General features: G+C 40.5%; 2 protein-coding genes across 2 annotated transcripts; one reads left to right on the top strand and one right to left on the bottom strand.

Annotated features, from left to right (window-relative positions):
- The first annotated feature begins 335 nt into the window (after nucleotides 1-335).
- Nucleotides 336-13,624, top strand: ASB3 (ankyrin repeat and SOCS box containing 3). Its single transcript, XM_010174736.1, has 9 exons — nucleotides 336-531; nucleotides 1,537-1,695; nucleotides 2,439-2,551; nucleotides 3,136-3,271; nucleotides 4,066-4,243; nucleotides 5,558-5,755; nucleotides 8,848-9,099; nucleotides 11,338-11,471; nucleotides 13,356-13,624. Exons 1-9 carry the CDS (start codon nucleotides 336-338, stop codon nucleotides 13,622-13,624), a joined length of 1,635 nt encoding a protein of 544 aa, XP_010173038.1.
- Nucleotides 13,625-14,355: 731 nt separating this feature from the next.
- On the bottom strand, nucleotides 14,356-16,623 carry MALL (mal, T cell differentiation protein like). The gene is made up of 4 exons (XM_010174737.1): nucleotides 16,522-16,623; nucleotides 15,256-15,423; nucleotides 14,778-14,906; nucleotides 14,356-14,418 (listed from the first exon to the last, which is right to left on the bottom strand). Exons 1-4 carry the CDS (start codon nucleotides 16,621-16,623, stop codon nucleotides 14,356-14,358), a joined length of 462 nt encoding a protein of 153 aa, XP_010173039.1.
- Nucleotides 16,624-16,749: the final 126 nt, after the last annotated feature.

Raw genomic sequence — 16,749 nt, forward strand, 5'->3', positions numbered from 1 at the left:
GTGTCTGTGTCTGTACCCGGCTTGTGCACAGAGCTTCACCTTGAGGGTTGTGTCCCTTGGCCCGGAAAAGATATCGCCTCCCCTGGCTCACTGGGCCTCCCGGGAGCCGCTGGGTAGCAGCAGGGGAGCAGTTAGACCCCATAAACCCCACAAACAAACGAACACCCTCCCGCCAAGAAACCCAACCCAAAAACCTCTGGGGAAAAAAACCCAAACCAAAAAAAACCCACCAACAACAAACACCCCCACATATTCTATATTAACAGGTATCTCTTTTTTTCCTCCTTCCCTTTTTTCCTCTCCCGTTCCTCCCACGCAGTTTGCCATACACAAGGATGGATTTCACAGAGGCCTATTCCGATCGGTGCTCTGCCATGGGGCTTGCAGCCAGGGAAGGAAACGTTAAAATGCTGAGGAAACTCATTAAGCAGGGATATAGCATTGATGTTCCAGATAACAGGGGGTGGTTGCCAATCCACGAAGCAGCAGCTCACAATTGGAGTGAATGTCTGAGGCTGCTAGTTCACGCAGGTAAGGAAAATTTGATGTGAAATAGCGCGATTTTTCTGCTAAATTCCCCTGCGATATAAAATATAAATTAAATCAATTTCTCTTATCATATTCTTGCTTGTTTTGTAAATTTCCGTGTGGTTTCATAGATACTGACTAGTTATAGTAAGGGAAATTGGCATGTTGTAGTCTGAGGATGACATTTGATTTTACTTGACCTTCACTGCCTGTGAGAAATGGGGGAGAGTGTTGTTGGCTTTCGCCATAAAAATTCTTTTTTTGCTGACATATGGGGAATTTGATGAAGAGACCTGAAATGACCAGTGCTGGGGGAACAAAGGGGGGAAGCCAAGGAACTGTGGTGATATGGGGGGAGCAAAGGGGGGAAGTTGAGGAACTGTGGAGACATGAACACCACTGTACCCACCATCTGGAGAGAACCAAACCGGTGGTCTGGAGGTCAGATAACCCCCTCATCAGGGGTGAAGAGGTCTTCTGAAGAAGACTGTGGGCCTTCCTGCCAAGGACTTTTCCCACAACCACCGGGCAGTAGTGCACGTGCACGAAAAGATAAGATTTTATCTTAATAAGTCCCCCCAAAGTAATTAGGATAACCCTGCCCCTTTTAAAAAACTAATTATAATAATCCAACCTTAAAATGAGTATGTATGTGACTAATGCAATCCTAAATGTATATAAAGGGATAACGTATCTTTCCCGGTGTGCCTCTGACTTGGGTCAAGCACCCAGCACTGTGCTCTTGCTTTATTGACTTTGTCCTCTCAAATAAAACTAAACCTACCTTGATTACAAGGCTTGGGTGTTTAGTAACACTGCCCAAGAGGGGTGTCTGTGTAGGGCCAGCAATAACCGACACTGCTGTCTGAAAGAGTTGATACCAGCATGTTTGTGGATACACTGTAGGCCACACATCTCAAATAATTCAGTTATTTTAAGAAAATAACTGTGTTTTGTAATTCATTGCTAAATACCTGTGTTTTTTTCTCTCTGTAATTTTCTTTGTAGCACCATCTGTTGAGTATGTAAATTCAAAGACGTTTGAAGGTTTGTGTGCGCTGCACCTTTCGGCACGCCATGGGTCTTTGGAAAGCGTTCGTGTTCTTCAGGAAGCTGGGGCTGACCTCAATGAAGTTACCACCGAAGCAACCACCGCACTGTTCCTAGGTGCCAGGAGTTTTCTTGAAATTTCAGAACAATCAACAAGTGGGGAAAAGCTTATTTGCTGAGTTTAAACTCACCAGAGTTCATTCACTGCCTACCATGTTTCATATTTTTGTAGCCTAAATATTAGGCTTTAGACTCAAGAGATGGAGTGGATCTAGAGATTACTTTTTATTTATGGATAAATCTGCTTCAGACTGTGTTTTAAAACAAAACTGTAAAACTGAATGGTTTTTTGCATCGCGTTTTGTTTCTTTCTAGCACAGAAAAGGTCTAGAAAGTATAGGATTACATCTGTATGAGGGTGTTTCAAGTTTTGGGGTTTTTTTTTAATTCCTCCCTACTTCTTATGTGAAAAGACCTCTTACTCTTTTTGCAGTTCTTAGTTTACCAATTAAGGTCCATTACTTTAGTGTTTTTTCTATAATTTAAGTTTGACATAATTAAATGCTTAAAACTTCTTGTATAGTGAATCCTCAGAGTTTAAATGGTCTGATTACAAATGCCTATTGTTTTACTCACCTGACAAATCTAACTAAAATTTTTGTGGATAAATTTCCATTCTCCAACTCTTTTGGGAGTGTAAATATAAAAGGAAAGTAAGCGTATATAAAGTAAGTTTAAAAGAATTATGATTGTTGTGTCAGGAAGTTAGCAGCGAGACCATTTGAGTTTTTCAATGAATTCTTTAAATCCGGTTAATAAGATGGGTTTTTTTCTTCATTTTTTTACTGTTCTATTTGAAGCTGTTGAAAATGGACACACAGACATTGTAAACTTTCTACTCCAACATGGAGCAAATGTTAATGGACCTCATTCTTGGTCTGGATGGAATTCTTTGCACCAAGCTTCTTTTCAGGTAACCTGTAAGTGTATCATATAATTTACATGTAACTGGTGTATTCTGAGTGCTAATTTATCAATTTCTTTGCCTTTTTATTGGGTAATTTTTCCTAACCTACCCTAGCAGTCATAAGGTGATCTAAGTGCTGAAGTGCTTGCAATGCACTGAAGATGGTATCTGAAACAACATGAGATCTTGATGCTGGGAAGCAATAATTATTTAAGTATTATGAGTACTGCGCGTACTCACAAGCTCACCTGTTGTATTTGGGAAATGGATCTCTTACAAGATTTTTTTGAGAAAGTTCTGTTTAGTGTCTCATCATCAGTGAGATATATCACCTATTTACAGAATAGGTTATGTTAGCTTCATGGTTCTAATAAACTAATTGAATATCCATTTGTACATATCATGTAAATGAGAAAACATGAAAAATTAAATTAAACTTGTCTAATTTTTTCTGCCATTAATTTTTGGTACATCTTTAGAATATCTAATATATTGTGTTTTTTCTTATTTCTGTTTGGAATGTGTGGGAAAAACAGATTATGTCAGTTCTCTCAGTTTTTGTTGGTTAAGAATAAAAATATTTATTTCAGGGATTCACTGAGATAATGAAAATACTGCTGGAGAAAGGGGCAAGCAAGGAATGCAAGGATGACTTTGGAATTACACCTTTGTTTGTTGCTGCGCAGTATGGAAAGCTGGAGAGTTTAAGACTACTTGTATCCCATGGTAATAGTGATCATTCATTTAGCTTAATTGTTTTTAAAATTGCATCAACCTGTCACCAGATGCAATTTCAGTTCTACTCTTGTACTTCATAACTTCAAATTTTAGTATTTTTTAATGTAATTTTAGTTGCAGATGGGTATGCAAAACCACCTTAATTGCTTAAATCTTGTTTCAGTAATTTAATATAGTTTTCAGCAAGTGATGGTAGGAAATAATAAATCAAAACTATGAAAAGATTAAGGATCATCAGGGTCTTCTAGAAGCCCTCAATGGTATTACATTAGTGGTCTGACCTTGATGGAATTGTTCTTGTAATAAGATATTGTTCAGGCTAAGAGAAGGTCTCTCTCTGGTCATAAAGTGGCAGCAACAGTTTCATTCACTTAACGAACTAGTGTTACATTTCTAAGTGCACGTGTCCTTACAACCAAAATTACTTGCCATAACAATTAAGCATGAGGGAGCCATGACCTGACCAGATAAACAGTACTAACTAACTAATTACCAAACAGGGGGAGAATCTCAAAAAAAAAATTGCAATTGAAAGATTGCCTAGCTCATTGCCTTTCCTCCAGCATGTCTATCTCATGTTGTGCTGATCTTTGACAGAGTTAAAGCGCTGACTGTTTAAAAATGTTAGCAGCAAGCTAGTAAATGTTTCCTTATCGCTGTGGAAAAGCTGTTGTGTTGTGAAGTCACTCTGTGAAAGCCAATTACTGATTAACTTTCATGTGTCGTTCATTTTATGTGATGTAGTGGTGATATAAAATACTGTCTTTTTTTTTTTTGGTCAGGTGCAGAAGTAAACTGTCAAGCCAAGGACAGAGCCACTCCCCTGCTGATTGCTTCGCAGGAAGGCCACGCTGAATGTGTGGAGCTACTGTTATCAAAAGGGGCAGATCCAAATCTCTACTGCAATGAGGATAACTGGCAGTTACCTATTCACGCAGCGGCTGAAATGGGCCATAAAAAGTAGGTGATTAAAAAGACATTCAGACAGAAGATTCTGGTAATAAAAACCTAATCAACAAAGAGGAAGTTGAGCTCTAAAAGGAAGAAAAACAAGTTTTCAAGCTGATTTGTAGTTTAGAATTCCTAATTATTTTCATATCTTAAATGTCTGTTAGTAGTCCCAACCATTTTTAATTCAGTATTTAACCTGAGTCTGATCCGTATCCTAACGAACTTAGAGGGTTTTCCACAGTGCTGAACCAGATATCAAATCACTCAACAGCCATATTACATTGTGCAAATAATGATTTAGCTGAACCAGCCAGAAAAGCAAAGCCACAAAACAGTTCCTTTAATCCTTCCAGAAATACATTTGTAGCCTTGCCCAATCCCCTCGACACAAGTCATTTTCACAGCAGAAACCTGAGAGTGGAAGGAAGTTTGCAGAGTAGCAGGCCATTGCGGAGAAGCATCTCTGGGGACCCCATGATTTGCACGTGTGACAGCGCTTAAATATATTAATGATGATACCAGCTGCAAAATTATTAGTAGATGCTTGATCCTAACCACTAGCAAAAAGAGGTCATCAGCTGAGTCATTAAAGTTTGTGCATCATACTGATGCCTCTTCCCAAACTGATGAGGAGGGCAGACTGTAGTAGATATGGAGGAAGCTGATTTTTCTTCATTTTCTCAGAAACAGAAGGTGGGTTAGCAAAGTTGTCAGTACTAGAAATGTCTTTAAATCAAATGTTGCCTTCATAGCTTCTGCAGCGATATGTAACTGGCAACCTCTGAGCATCACCCGTAAGTTCCAGTAGCAAAGGAATTGGTGTTGGTCACGAATCCTTGTTAGCTGGAAAGGATGTGGACTGGAGGCGTGTGATCTATGAAACAGAATGATTTTTCTCTTTCAGTGTCTCAGTGAGTGTTGTTGAACAGAACTAACCATTCATTTTATCTGCAACTCACATTTTCAGTTTGCTTCCAGACTTCATAGAAGTCTGTATTTAATGTGCAGTGGTACTCTATTGCTGTAAAAAGGATTGTTGGGGAGTAGGAAATATCTGTCTCTGGTTCAGATAAAAGTATTTATTGCCAGCCGGAATCCCTGCCAAAGCACAATGCTATGGGTCTATATATGGGTATGAAATTATGAAGGTCGTTCTATATGGGTATGAAATTGTAAAGGTCGTTCTTTTGTGCAAACTCATTAGTGAAAAAACAGGTAGGATTTTCTTCTTAAGTTGTAATGGCCATATGAAAAAAGACCATACATTTAAAATTAATCATTGCATAAGATCCCAAAATAAATAGTGCTATTAAATATTTACAGGATATTAGAGTTGCTTATACCAATTACTGATCGGATTTGTGACAAAGGCAAAGGCAAAGTGAGCCCTGTGTATTCAGCAGTATATGGTGGTCATAAAGAGTGTTTGGAAATGTTACTTAAAGAAGGCTACAGTCCGGATGCTCAAGAGTGCCTTAACTTCGACTGCAGATCACCCATGTGTATGGTCTTCCAAAAAGAGTAAGTATACCTCTTATATTTTGAAACTATTCATAATTCTATAGGCCTTTATTTAACTTTTTTTTTTTAATGTGCAGTTTTCCTGCCCTTCTTCCTCAATTCTTGAGCAGCTGGAGTTAAACTGTCAGTACCTGAATGGTGTGTGGGGTTTGGACTGCGTGCACGAGCTGAAGAACCTCGCTGAATCTCAGCTCTTTGAAGAAGAGTCATGTAGAACATAAGTGCAGGTTTCATGCTTTCCAGAGGCCTTATCAACACTTCTCTGTCCTCTGGGAACGCGACTCAATGCTGTAATTGGATCAACAGGGCTCTTAAGTAGCCAGGTTCTTTTCAGTAAGGATGAGTTATTGCAAAATAGTGTTTTCCTTTTCTGTATGCCAGTCTCGTGCACAAAACAAGCAGAATTAATCAGCTTAACACTATAGCTGGAAGGAGGAGGACTGGGAAACTGCATGATACATTCTTTTAGGTCATGACCCATTTATTTTATGTCTGGTGAGTGATGCACGCCCCTGGTATTCAAAACAAAACAACACTTACTTCATAATGCAAAAGCTGTAATTTTGGAGGGAAAATAATCAGGTATAAAAGCCTTACTCCTAAGTGCGTGTGTGTGTGTATATATATATATATATATATGGTATGTCAATGAGGTACTCTTCTTGTCCTTATTGTTGATTTTTTTTTCCTTTATTACAGAAGTTTCTTCTTCCTTTTTCTGTGGGAAATTTAATTTGTGGAGGAGTGGGCTATTACTGTAAAAGATCTCGATGTTGTTGTCCCCAATCTCTCCTTGTGCTCCTCCCAAACTAATTCAATATATAAAATAAAATTCAAAGGTTTGAATACTGGCACAGCTGAAATCAAGATAGAGAATCAAATCTCACTCACCTCTTGGCAGTTCTGAGCTTTGTATAGAGCTGTAATGTCACTGTGTTTTACATTTTAATTGAGGCTTGAGAGCAGTTATCTGATACTGCTTTATGCTTTAGAACAACGGAGCAATTTAATGTGGTAGAAAATACATGTGAAAACTTTTTTTTTTTCCCTTCAGCTTATTGCTGTATATAACTTAATATTTTGCCAGAATTCTACTTAGTTCACCCTTTGTAGATGCTTCTCCTCAGGAATATTAATGTGAGGTAATGTTATGTGGCTAGTGTGTTGCATTAAGGAAAATATCTTCAATAGAAGCTTTTAAATCTTCTTAAAAATCAGATTCTAACAGAATATTTAATGTATATGGACCAAAATTTATTGCTTATGTGCTGCCATTTAAATTAATGAGATTTTGGTAGTGGTGAATTTTGTTCACCCCCGTTAAAAAGCAGTTTATCCGATAGATGAAAAAACATAACTTTTGGGGTTAGCTTAAATTTGGGAATCATGATTTCAGTTTCTCATTCTTGCCTCTTGCCTTCCACATGGGACCTGCTCTGATTTCTTTTATTTAAGGAAGAAAAATCAAAATATGCAATATTTTAACAGTTCTTAGATTCCAGAAGTTTGTCACCTGCAAAATACTAACATTTAGAGAATATACCTTGGTATTCTGATTCCTATGAACAATTGAGGCTTGTACACAGATGCAGAGAGGCTATTTGAGAAATTATTTTTTATGAGAAAGCCTGTTATAATTAAAAATGGTGGTCTTGAGGTGTTGTACTTTTTTTTTTTCCCTGGATAAATCTGTTGAAAAAGTTAACTTTGCTGGGATATTCTTTGCTGAGTATGTTTGAATACATGTATTTGTAAAGTGTGTACTAGTTACATGCTATTAATTAATAGGATCGTGCATTCTTCCAGTTCCAGGATTTTTTAAAAAAACTTTACCAAATATATGCAGTCAATCTACAGTGCCATGATTGTAATAAATAACTTGTCATTCACAGTGATCCTGAAGTGAAAATACTACAGTAATATTCTGATTGAGTTTATCCTACTTGAACTAAAAGGGCTTATTTCAAGGAGAGAAATCAAGGACACAGTTGGGTTTTTTTAATACTGAAAGTACATCCCAGTGACTGTATGTGTTGCAGGCTCTTGTGTCTCTGGTCAGGCTGCAGGTGATTTTGAATTGCTTGAGTCAGTAACTCGTCGAGATCCAAAATGGCACATGTGAAATTGCATATCAGGGTACAAGGCAGAATGTGCTTTCCTGTATCTCCATAAATGACACATAAGGTGTGCAGTGAAGCAGTGCCCAGGGTTTGTTATTACTAATTTTCATCACACATTTCTAGGAAGTTGTCTTTAAAAAACCTTGGACATCATTTTTCCCCTTCTGTCATATTCTTACTCTGTAATAAATAATGTAGGAAGGGATGTGGACCAGGTAACTACTAAAATGTGCTGTAAATGAGGCAGGTAACATATCTCACCACTTCTATGAAGTAATGTGCAATGTAATTGCTAACTAAAAAGCAACACACTAATTATCAGTCAAAATCTCATCCATTATGATATTACCATATTATATTAGATAATGATAAAATCATTTTAGTAAAAACATTGCAAAATGCTTACAGTAGTTCAGGGGGTTGCAGTGCTTCCTGCAAATACAGCTGGATGTAAATTAAACCCTTAACAAGTTTGACCATGAGGCTGGTGCCCGTGTTATGAAGTGCAGTCATTTGATATTTTCACATACTTGTCCATCGATTGCACATGGAAGATTTTTAAGGTGAAACCTAATCAAGAGGGCACACTGCTTTCTGCTGATAGCTAGCACGTGACAGATCAGCAGTGTGGTCATGCCTCTGGCTTACAGATACCAGTAATTGATGATTTGGGGCAGTTTCTATTTGTGCTTTGGAAGGGCTGGAAGATGGTTGGAACCATAGATTTTTCAGGACAAAAAGAATAAGTGAGTTAAATGTAGAGACCAGGCTTCTACTGAACAGGTTCTACATTTTAAACTGATGCTTTCCAGAAACAACTGCAGTCAGAATGGCATGCTGGGTTTTGCTTTGGTCTGGGGGTGGATTTTTGGTAGAAGAAATTTGCTTTCTCTGAAGTAAAAAGTGAAATGGTAAGATGCTTTCTGGAGGAAAAACTAACAGGATGTCCTGTTCCTTGTGTGCTGTTCATAGGTTTTTTTATTTCATCGATATTTTCCTGAAATACGGGATCACCTTACTTGGGATTAATTTGGGCTATTGCCTGTTCCATGAAAAGTTTACCTTGTTTCAACGCTTCTTGAAGCTGGGCTGTTCACTGCCTTCTGGGGACCAGTTGGTGGAGTTTGTAAGTTACACCGTTAAAGTGCAGGAGGAGTACAAGGAATGGCTGCCTTATCTGCTCTTGGCTGGTTTTAATCCAGTGGATTTAATGCGCAGATTCTGGTGAGCAGATAACGTTATCTTGTTTGCTTAATATTGTATGCTAATCTGCAAAGCTGTTGCCAATGTGTGCTTTCAGAGGATAGTACTTGATAATCAGTTGGCACGATCAGGAATGGTGAGGCTTAGGGAAAGTCTGAAATAAATCATTCATGGGTAATGGCTGGATTCAGTAAAACAAAGTTCTTTTAGGAAGAAAGCCAGAACGGAGATTGCTTTATCACTGTCCTGGAGAAAGGCAAAATATTGCAATTTTTATATCAAACATCTCTTATTAGTCTCCAAATTTAGTTGCAAATTGCATGTGTATGTATAATACAGTACCGGTAAGAAGAATTTCAAATACTGAGAAAGAGGTCAGGAGAGATGGGAAACAGGTATAAGGTGAAGCTGGGCCAAGGTTAGGAGGAGAAAAAATGGATGCAGTTAAAGATTGTGTGTTAAGCAAAATAATGTGGCAAAAAATCACAGGGTTTTTTGTTTGTGTTTTTTGTTTTGGTTTGTTTTTTTAATTCTTCCACATATAAAAACTGCTTGGTGATGTTTTGTGTTTAATTAGGCATACAGAGTTAATCTTATATTTAAAATTATGAAGTATTTGTATTTTCTTCTGTTTTTTTCTTGTCTGTGAAGATGATGCTTAGACTTTATTACCGTATGTCTCAGCTGTTTGCAACATAATGTGAGATGTATAAACTCACTGCATGCGTTACTTAACTGTCTGAAAGGAGTAGGATTTTAAGGATTACTTAAATACTGATTTCTATTTCAGATGAGTTAAGATATCATGGTTAATATATCATTGGTAGTTTTAAATGCATTCATTTATGACTTAGTGACATTCTGTTAATTGTTAGCATCCATGGCTTTCTGAACAGTAATTAGAGGGGCCTATATAAAGCATGGTATATCTGTGCTTCTATAGATCATATTTATTCATAGAAGATCAAGTGATTGCAAAAGTAAACATGCTACAAGATTACAAATCAGTGAGTAAACAAATCTCACTGTCCATGTATATCATGTATGATGCTTTTTTTTATATTTTATTATGTAATCCACAAATACTTTTATACCAATTAATCCCTTTGTTTAAATACCCACATTTAAAAATAACACTTAACACATCGTAATCTACAAAGCTGATGTTTTTGTAAGTTTAACTTCAATATTAACTATTCCATCCTGAAAGATAACAGGAGGATAGCAGAGAGCAAATGACATTTTGCATATGGTTCATTAACTGGCTCTGGCTCCTTGTGCAAAAGAACTGTATGATCAATCATAACCTGGTCAGTCTAGAGCACTGACAATTTTAATTATGAGTGGGGAAAAGTAAAATCGCCATTCTCCTAAAAAAAGGTAGGCAATCAGATCTCTCTCCTGTATGGTTTTCCATGAATGTATGAAAGTTCAGTCAAATAAGAAAAATGAAATAATAAAACCTAGAAAGGACATAAAATAATTTTGACATGAATCTCTTGTAAAAAGCAAGAGTATTAAAATTTTTTAGTCTGGTATTTTTGTGTGTTTAGAGCATTTAGATTTCCATTCAGATGAAAATTCAGGACAGCACACATCTAGGCGAGAAGCTGTTCTGTGAAATTGCATGGCTCTTCATCATGTGTGGTACTAAAACAGTTGGTTTACCTGCTGTTACTTAAACCTCCTTATACCCTTTATTCAATTAAGCTATTGTTAAAAGTTCTTCACACATGCTAAAGATTTAAAATGTAAGTCATACTGATTTCTCAATACATATACATGCAGTCTCTGGTAGAAGGAGAGTTTGAAACACTTGCAAATTTTGAGGGGTTTGTTTTGTTTTAACAAATAAGTAGCTGAATATATATGCATTTTTTCCCCAAAAGTGATGGTAATGCTTATAATGCTCTGGTGTCTTGATCCCTTATTAAAATTTAGGTGGAAATGGAATAAGAAATCAGTGCAGAGGAGAATGCTGCCTGTTACTGAGGCATTTAAATTTCAGAGCGGATTTTTTTATCTTACAGTCTATAACTTACTTCTTAAAAGAAATGGAGGAAGATAAAATTACTTTAGTAAAGGCTTCTGCTGTCAAAATTACTTTGGATTTCCCTTTAATGGTTTTCTGTTTCTGAGCTGAGGATGTAGGTTGTTAAGGATTTGTTAGAAAATAGTAAAGCTTCCTGTGCGTTGTTTCCATTATTATATTTATGCTATTGTGTAAAATGATATTTTATGGGTGTTTTTGTTACACAGGATTTTCTCTGTGAACCAGAATGCCCTTAATTTCATCCTGGAGTTCACAAACTGGAAGAGGCTTCCTCCAGCTGTAGAGCAAGACCTTTCAGACTACAAAGAGAAGTTCACTTGGGCTCCCAAGAGCCATTTTGGTAAGCAGTACAGTTAGAAAAAAAAAAAGTCTCCATGTATGCCAGCTTCCAGGCTGGAAGTGGGAAGCAGCTCTGTGTGGTAATGCACAATGGCAGAGAAGGTTCAAGAGCTGATAAGACATTGCTTGTCCAGAAACTGGGGAGCAGAAATAGCAGTCACCCTAAACAAACAAACAAAAAAACAAAGCATATTTGAATGAATTTTACTCATTACATTGTTCAATTCAGAATGAGCATGTTTCAGGTAGGTGTTATCAGCTGAGGTTATTTTGTCCACTTCAAATTCATGCACGTGCTATAAAACATGGGTATAAAACTGTAAATTAGTACTGTGCCATCCTGAAATTATTTGTTCAGCCTCTTGGAAGATTTAAGAGAAGATGAGCAGTATTACTTGGTTATATTTTCTAGACAATACCCTACAGATTTTTTTGATTTTTGTTTTTTTTTTTAAATTTGATTTGTATTTCCAATGAAGTGTCTAACTTGTTCTGTAAGCATTTGACAGTAATTAAAATACAAACCATATAAATCATCATATTAATTTACCTACAAATCTAGCTGTTCATTGTCACTCCTGCAGTCAAAATGTAGTCAGCCAAAAAGATTTAATAATTGATTGTCCAGGAAAACACTAGTGCTCACTGCATTCTCCCTTCAGAAAAGCAGCTTTGACATACAGGTCGTGCACTGTGGCCTATGCAGTACGTTACTGAAAAATCGCACTCAGATGTCTTTTTAGTCACTCATTTCAAAGCAAATTCTTCTTTAAAAGGATCTGTAATAATTTTTAAAATGTCTAAGTGATGATGTTATTAAATAATAATTCCTTTTGAACATTTGAAGCTAATTAGGATATCTTTTTGGGGGGAAATTTAGATGAAGTTCTTTCTTTGTTTCCTTTGCTATTAATAAATATATTTGTGTTGTAATAGCATCCAGTAGCTAAAGCTGAAGAGAGAAAGCAGAGAGGGAAAAGCAGCGTGTGGGGGAAGTTTAAAAGTTTGCAGTTTTTAATTCTTTCAGCCAGGACAAGCAGGCCAGCTGCTGTGCTGAGAGGCAGGCTTCCCCACTTGAGAAATACCAAGCACTTGAACTGAGATAAGCTGATCATGTGAGCGAGCATAGGAAATAAAAATGAAGGGTTCGTGCAGAAAGGTTCAAGAACTGGTGTTGACAAAGTACGGTCCTGTGGAGTTACACACCTGCCGTACTTACCCTTCTGTACTGAAATACAGAACTTACTGCAGTTAGTATTACAGGTTCCTTGTGAGTAAAATCAATGCAGAAGCCACGCTAGGAGAGTTTGGAGGCTCCGGAGTTCTGTATCAGCATAAGTTGATCTATAATGTGAAAGTCTGCGTTGGAGCAAGTGCACATTTACAGACATGTTTGTGTGTCTTTTCGCACAGTTGTTGTCCTAAGTCAAGTTATTTAGCAACATGTTAGAACATTTGGCCTCACATGCCAACTGAGTCATGCTATCATTTAATACGTATCCTGAAAGTGGTTTTTCTTGTGTTATTTTGTTGCTGGATTTACTTCTAGACTTAATTTTTCATTTCTTGTAAGGTGGCATGAGCCTCTCTCTCCCCAAGAAGGTAGCTGTTCTAGGCTCGTTAGATGAAACTTTCTGATTAAGGATAAAATTAATCTTTGGCACTTTGTTTCTAGAAGTTTAAGGTAATTTTTCTAGCTCCTCTAAGGAAACTGCAAAAATGCTGATTCTAGCAGGCAACAGCCCTTCACTATTGAGAACTCTGCCTGGTTATCTGCCAGAGACTGGGTGGGGGTTCAGATGGGATCCAGCTAAACCAGGTAACTGCAGGCAAGCAGTGTAATCTCACGGTGTCCTGTTCAGTGACTTGGTTTTTAATTCCTCAGCCTTCATGCCTTCCCTGTCTCATCTTTGTCGCCTTGAGATCCGGTCCATTTTAAGGAGCGAACGCCTGCGATCGGACCAGTTTATCCGGGAATTGCCACTGCCAGCTTGTCTCCAAGACTATCTTCTCTACTTCGATGTACTGCGAGTCAACGCTGTCCTAGGAGTGGAGAATTATCTGCGGCAGAGAGAGGAGGCAGCTCCCTCTACCAGTCACTGCAGCGCTGAAGGTGCAGGGAGGGAGGACGCCTGTAGCGCCGGTGTGAGGTGAAGGCCCTGACCGCGACTGAACTCTGTGGCTGCAGATTTTGTAATGGCAATTAGCAGACACTACTGTAAATAACCGTAGTGAGAAGTCTTTTCATGCTGTAGTTTTATACTGTATCTAGAAGTTTGTTAGAAGCTCGATGATTTATGATGTTTAAAAAGTCTGTTGTAGCATTTTCTGGTTTTTGAAAGGAAATTTTTAAACTCTTACGGAGTAAAATGAGCTTGTTCAATGAACATGGCTTATATAGTGGTTGGAATCTGTTTGGTCAGACACTGTTATTAGACGCTTTATTCTAAGTATTGCAAATACCAAATGAAATTATCTGAAAGTCAAGGAAGACAATATTGTATTATTGTTACAAATTTATGTGTTGGGGGAGATAGGAAAAAATATAAGAAAGGAAACTGTTTGCTGAAGGAACAGTGATTTGTCTTTTTTTTTTTTTTCCTTTCCTTGGAAAAAATATTTGGTGGAACGTTGGAGTGGGAGGCTGGCTCGGAGCCTGCACCCAGTCCCTCTCCTTGCGTTGCCCATGGGCAAGGCATGAAATGTCCCCACAAGCACACCGACATGACACCGTGGTACAAAAATCCCTCCTTCAATGAAGAGAAAAAGCAACCGCTGTCCCCACGGGGTGGGTGACAGAGCTGGGGCAGGGACACCTTGGCGGAAGACAGCTGCATCCCTTGCACTGGGAAAGCCCTCATCCTGCAGAGGCGAAGCCGGCGCTGTCACTGGTAGTAGATGCTGAAGGCGTGGAGGATGTACAGGAAGCTCGTGATGAAGGCAAAGAACTGCGCAAGAGGAAGAAGAGCAAAAGCTGGGGTCAGCTGGGAGGGTCTTAACCCCATCTCCACTCAGTGCTCTCAACCTGGGGAAATCTCCCAGCCTACAGCTCTCTCCAGCCTTAAAGAAGAGACAAAGTCCCCCACGTTTCCCAGGAGGCAGCCACACAAGGCTGTCCATGAGCTGCTGGACTCTGAGAAGCCCACACTGGCTGCACAACACAACAGAGACAAGAAGCTGAAGCTCCAACGTGTGTGACACAGCTGGGCTTGAGATGGCTCTGCTGTGGCTTTCGTATTTGCTCCTCCATCTCCCCCAGAGGAACTGCAGGCCCTCTGCCCTGCCTGGGTTTTCTGGACCAACTCACCGATGCGGCGCTGTTGAGCTGGTAGTAAAGCGGCGAGTTGGGGCCGGACTCAGAGCGGATAGTGGCGTTGGCTTGCAAGACAGCAGCGCTCAGGTACAGGATGGCTGTGGCGCCGTGGTACAGACTGTCCTGCAGAACAAGGGAGTGGCAAGGATCAAAGCTTGGCTGGGGCTGTCCTTCTCTGATTTGCCCTGAGGACGAGGTCCTCATCCTCTGCACATGTGAGTGCTCGAATGGGACACACACAACCAGACACCGCCGGGACCGAACCCTCGCTGTGCCGACCCCTTCCTGTGCCCACACAGCGCTCCCGGCAGAGCACAGCTCCCCCCAGCACTCCAGTCGAGGCAAAAGAAGGAAAGGGACGGTTGTTGGCAGAAGGGCTGGCAGCTGCCTGGCTAACCCATCACCAGCCATGGTGGTCTTGCACCCCCCACTGCTGCTACCAACATCCGCCAGTGTCCCAGCCCCTCCTTACCAGCACTTTCCAGTTCTCGCTGTTTTTGTGAAAGCCGAAGATGTAGCTTAAGAGGAGCAGCAGGGAGATGAGGCAGGAGCTGAGGGACACGTACATCACCCATCCCTGCAGCAACGGGAAGGAGACGGAGGTAGCAGCGACGAGGATCCACACCCAGGTCCCACAGAGCTGCCGGGGGCAAACACAGGCACCTTGGATGAGTGTGGGATGGGGAAAGCTCCTTCTTCTCCCCGAGTCCCTCCTCACCTCCCCCTGGGGCCAGCCCCAGCGGCTGTGGGAAGCCCTGTGTCTTTGGGCAGCGTGCACCAGCCTCCTGGAGCATCCCAGCATGACAGCAGCACCATAAGCTGGCACGAGTTTCCCCGAACGTCCTTGGGAAATACTTACAAAAGGGAAAGGTTTGCTGCTGTGTTTAATGATGTGAGGAAACGTCTCACCCTGAGGGCTTTGGCAGAAAAGCCAGAAAATGTGCTTTTATCTGGGGAAGGCGAATGTCAGCCCAGCCCTGCCCGCTCGCTAATCTCCTGGGCTTAAAATCACGGCAGGAGGAAGTCTCCTCCTCACTCCATGCACCAGCCCAGAGTCTGGAGTCGCTCGCTCTGGATCCACCTAAAATATTTACCATGCACAAATAGCACGCGGGATGATCTGGATAAGCTCATGTGGCCCTGTCCCACTGGATGAAACCCCCCAGATTTGCAGTGGGGAGACTGAGCCCACTGGCACAGGCAGCTCACGGCAAAGTCCAGCCACAGCAATTGCAGCCGTGGAGCGTGGGTGGTGTGGGTCACCGGCGCTGTCATGTGTCAAAGTACAGCAGCAGTTATCTCAGCCAGTGCCACCATATGCCCTCTGGACCCATAAGCAATTGAAAGGTTCATGGAATGTCACACTTTCCAAGACACACAACTGCCTTCAAGCCCTTGGAAAGACTTAATACAGAGAAGGAAATTCCCTTGATTTTCAATCAATTTCTAGGCAATAACTAAAGCTGCTTCTGCCCTGAAGGCACTGGCAGCTCTTCAGCCTCTCAGCCCCACAGCAGCCAGCGACCCTCGCACCGGCTCTGGGATGGAGCTGGAGTGTATCTTGTCCTCAAGCTGTTCCAACGAAGACCACCTGTGTGCATTCAGTGTAAGCTAAAAGAAAAGCCACTGTTTCCCATTAATGCCGTCTTGAGGATTGTTTTGGGTGCTGCTCCCAGGTTTTAGATTCGCTAGAGCCATTAGTGGGGTGGTGTAACCCAGCAAAGCGCAGCGTACTCACTATCTCTGGCAGGATGAACGCGTAGGGGATGGTTTTGAAGACAGCGGGTCCGGAGGGCAAGGCGGGTTGTGTGGAGGCTGCAGGGGGACCCACTGAGGCCATCTCTTCTCAGCTGACGCCACAACTGCTCCAGCTCAGCTCCACTCGCATGTGTCTGCACCGTGCCGCTCCCGTGCGGGGTTTTAACCGACACACCCGCGGGGACGTAATCACAGAAACCAGCCCAGG

Source organism: Antrostomus carolinensis, unplaced genomic scaffold, assembly GCF_000700745.2.
Source record: "Antrostomus carolinensis isolate BGI_N321 unplaced genomic scaffold, ASM70074v2 scaffold53968, whole genome shotgun sequence".
In the NCBI taxonomy this organism is placed as follows: Eukaryota; Metazoa; Chordata; class Aves; order Caprimulgiformes; family Caprimulgidae; genus Antrostomus; species Antrostomus carolinensis.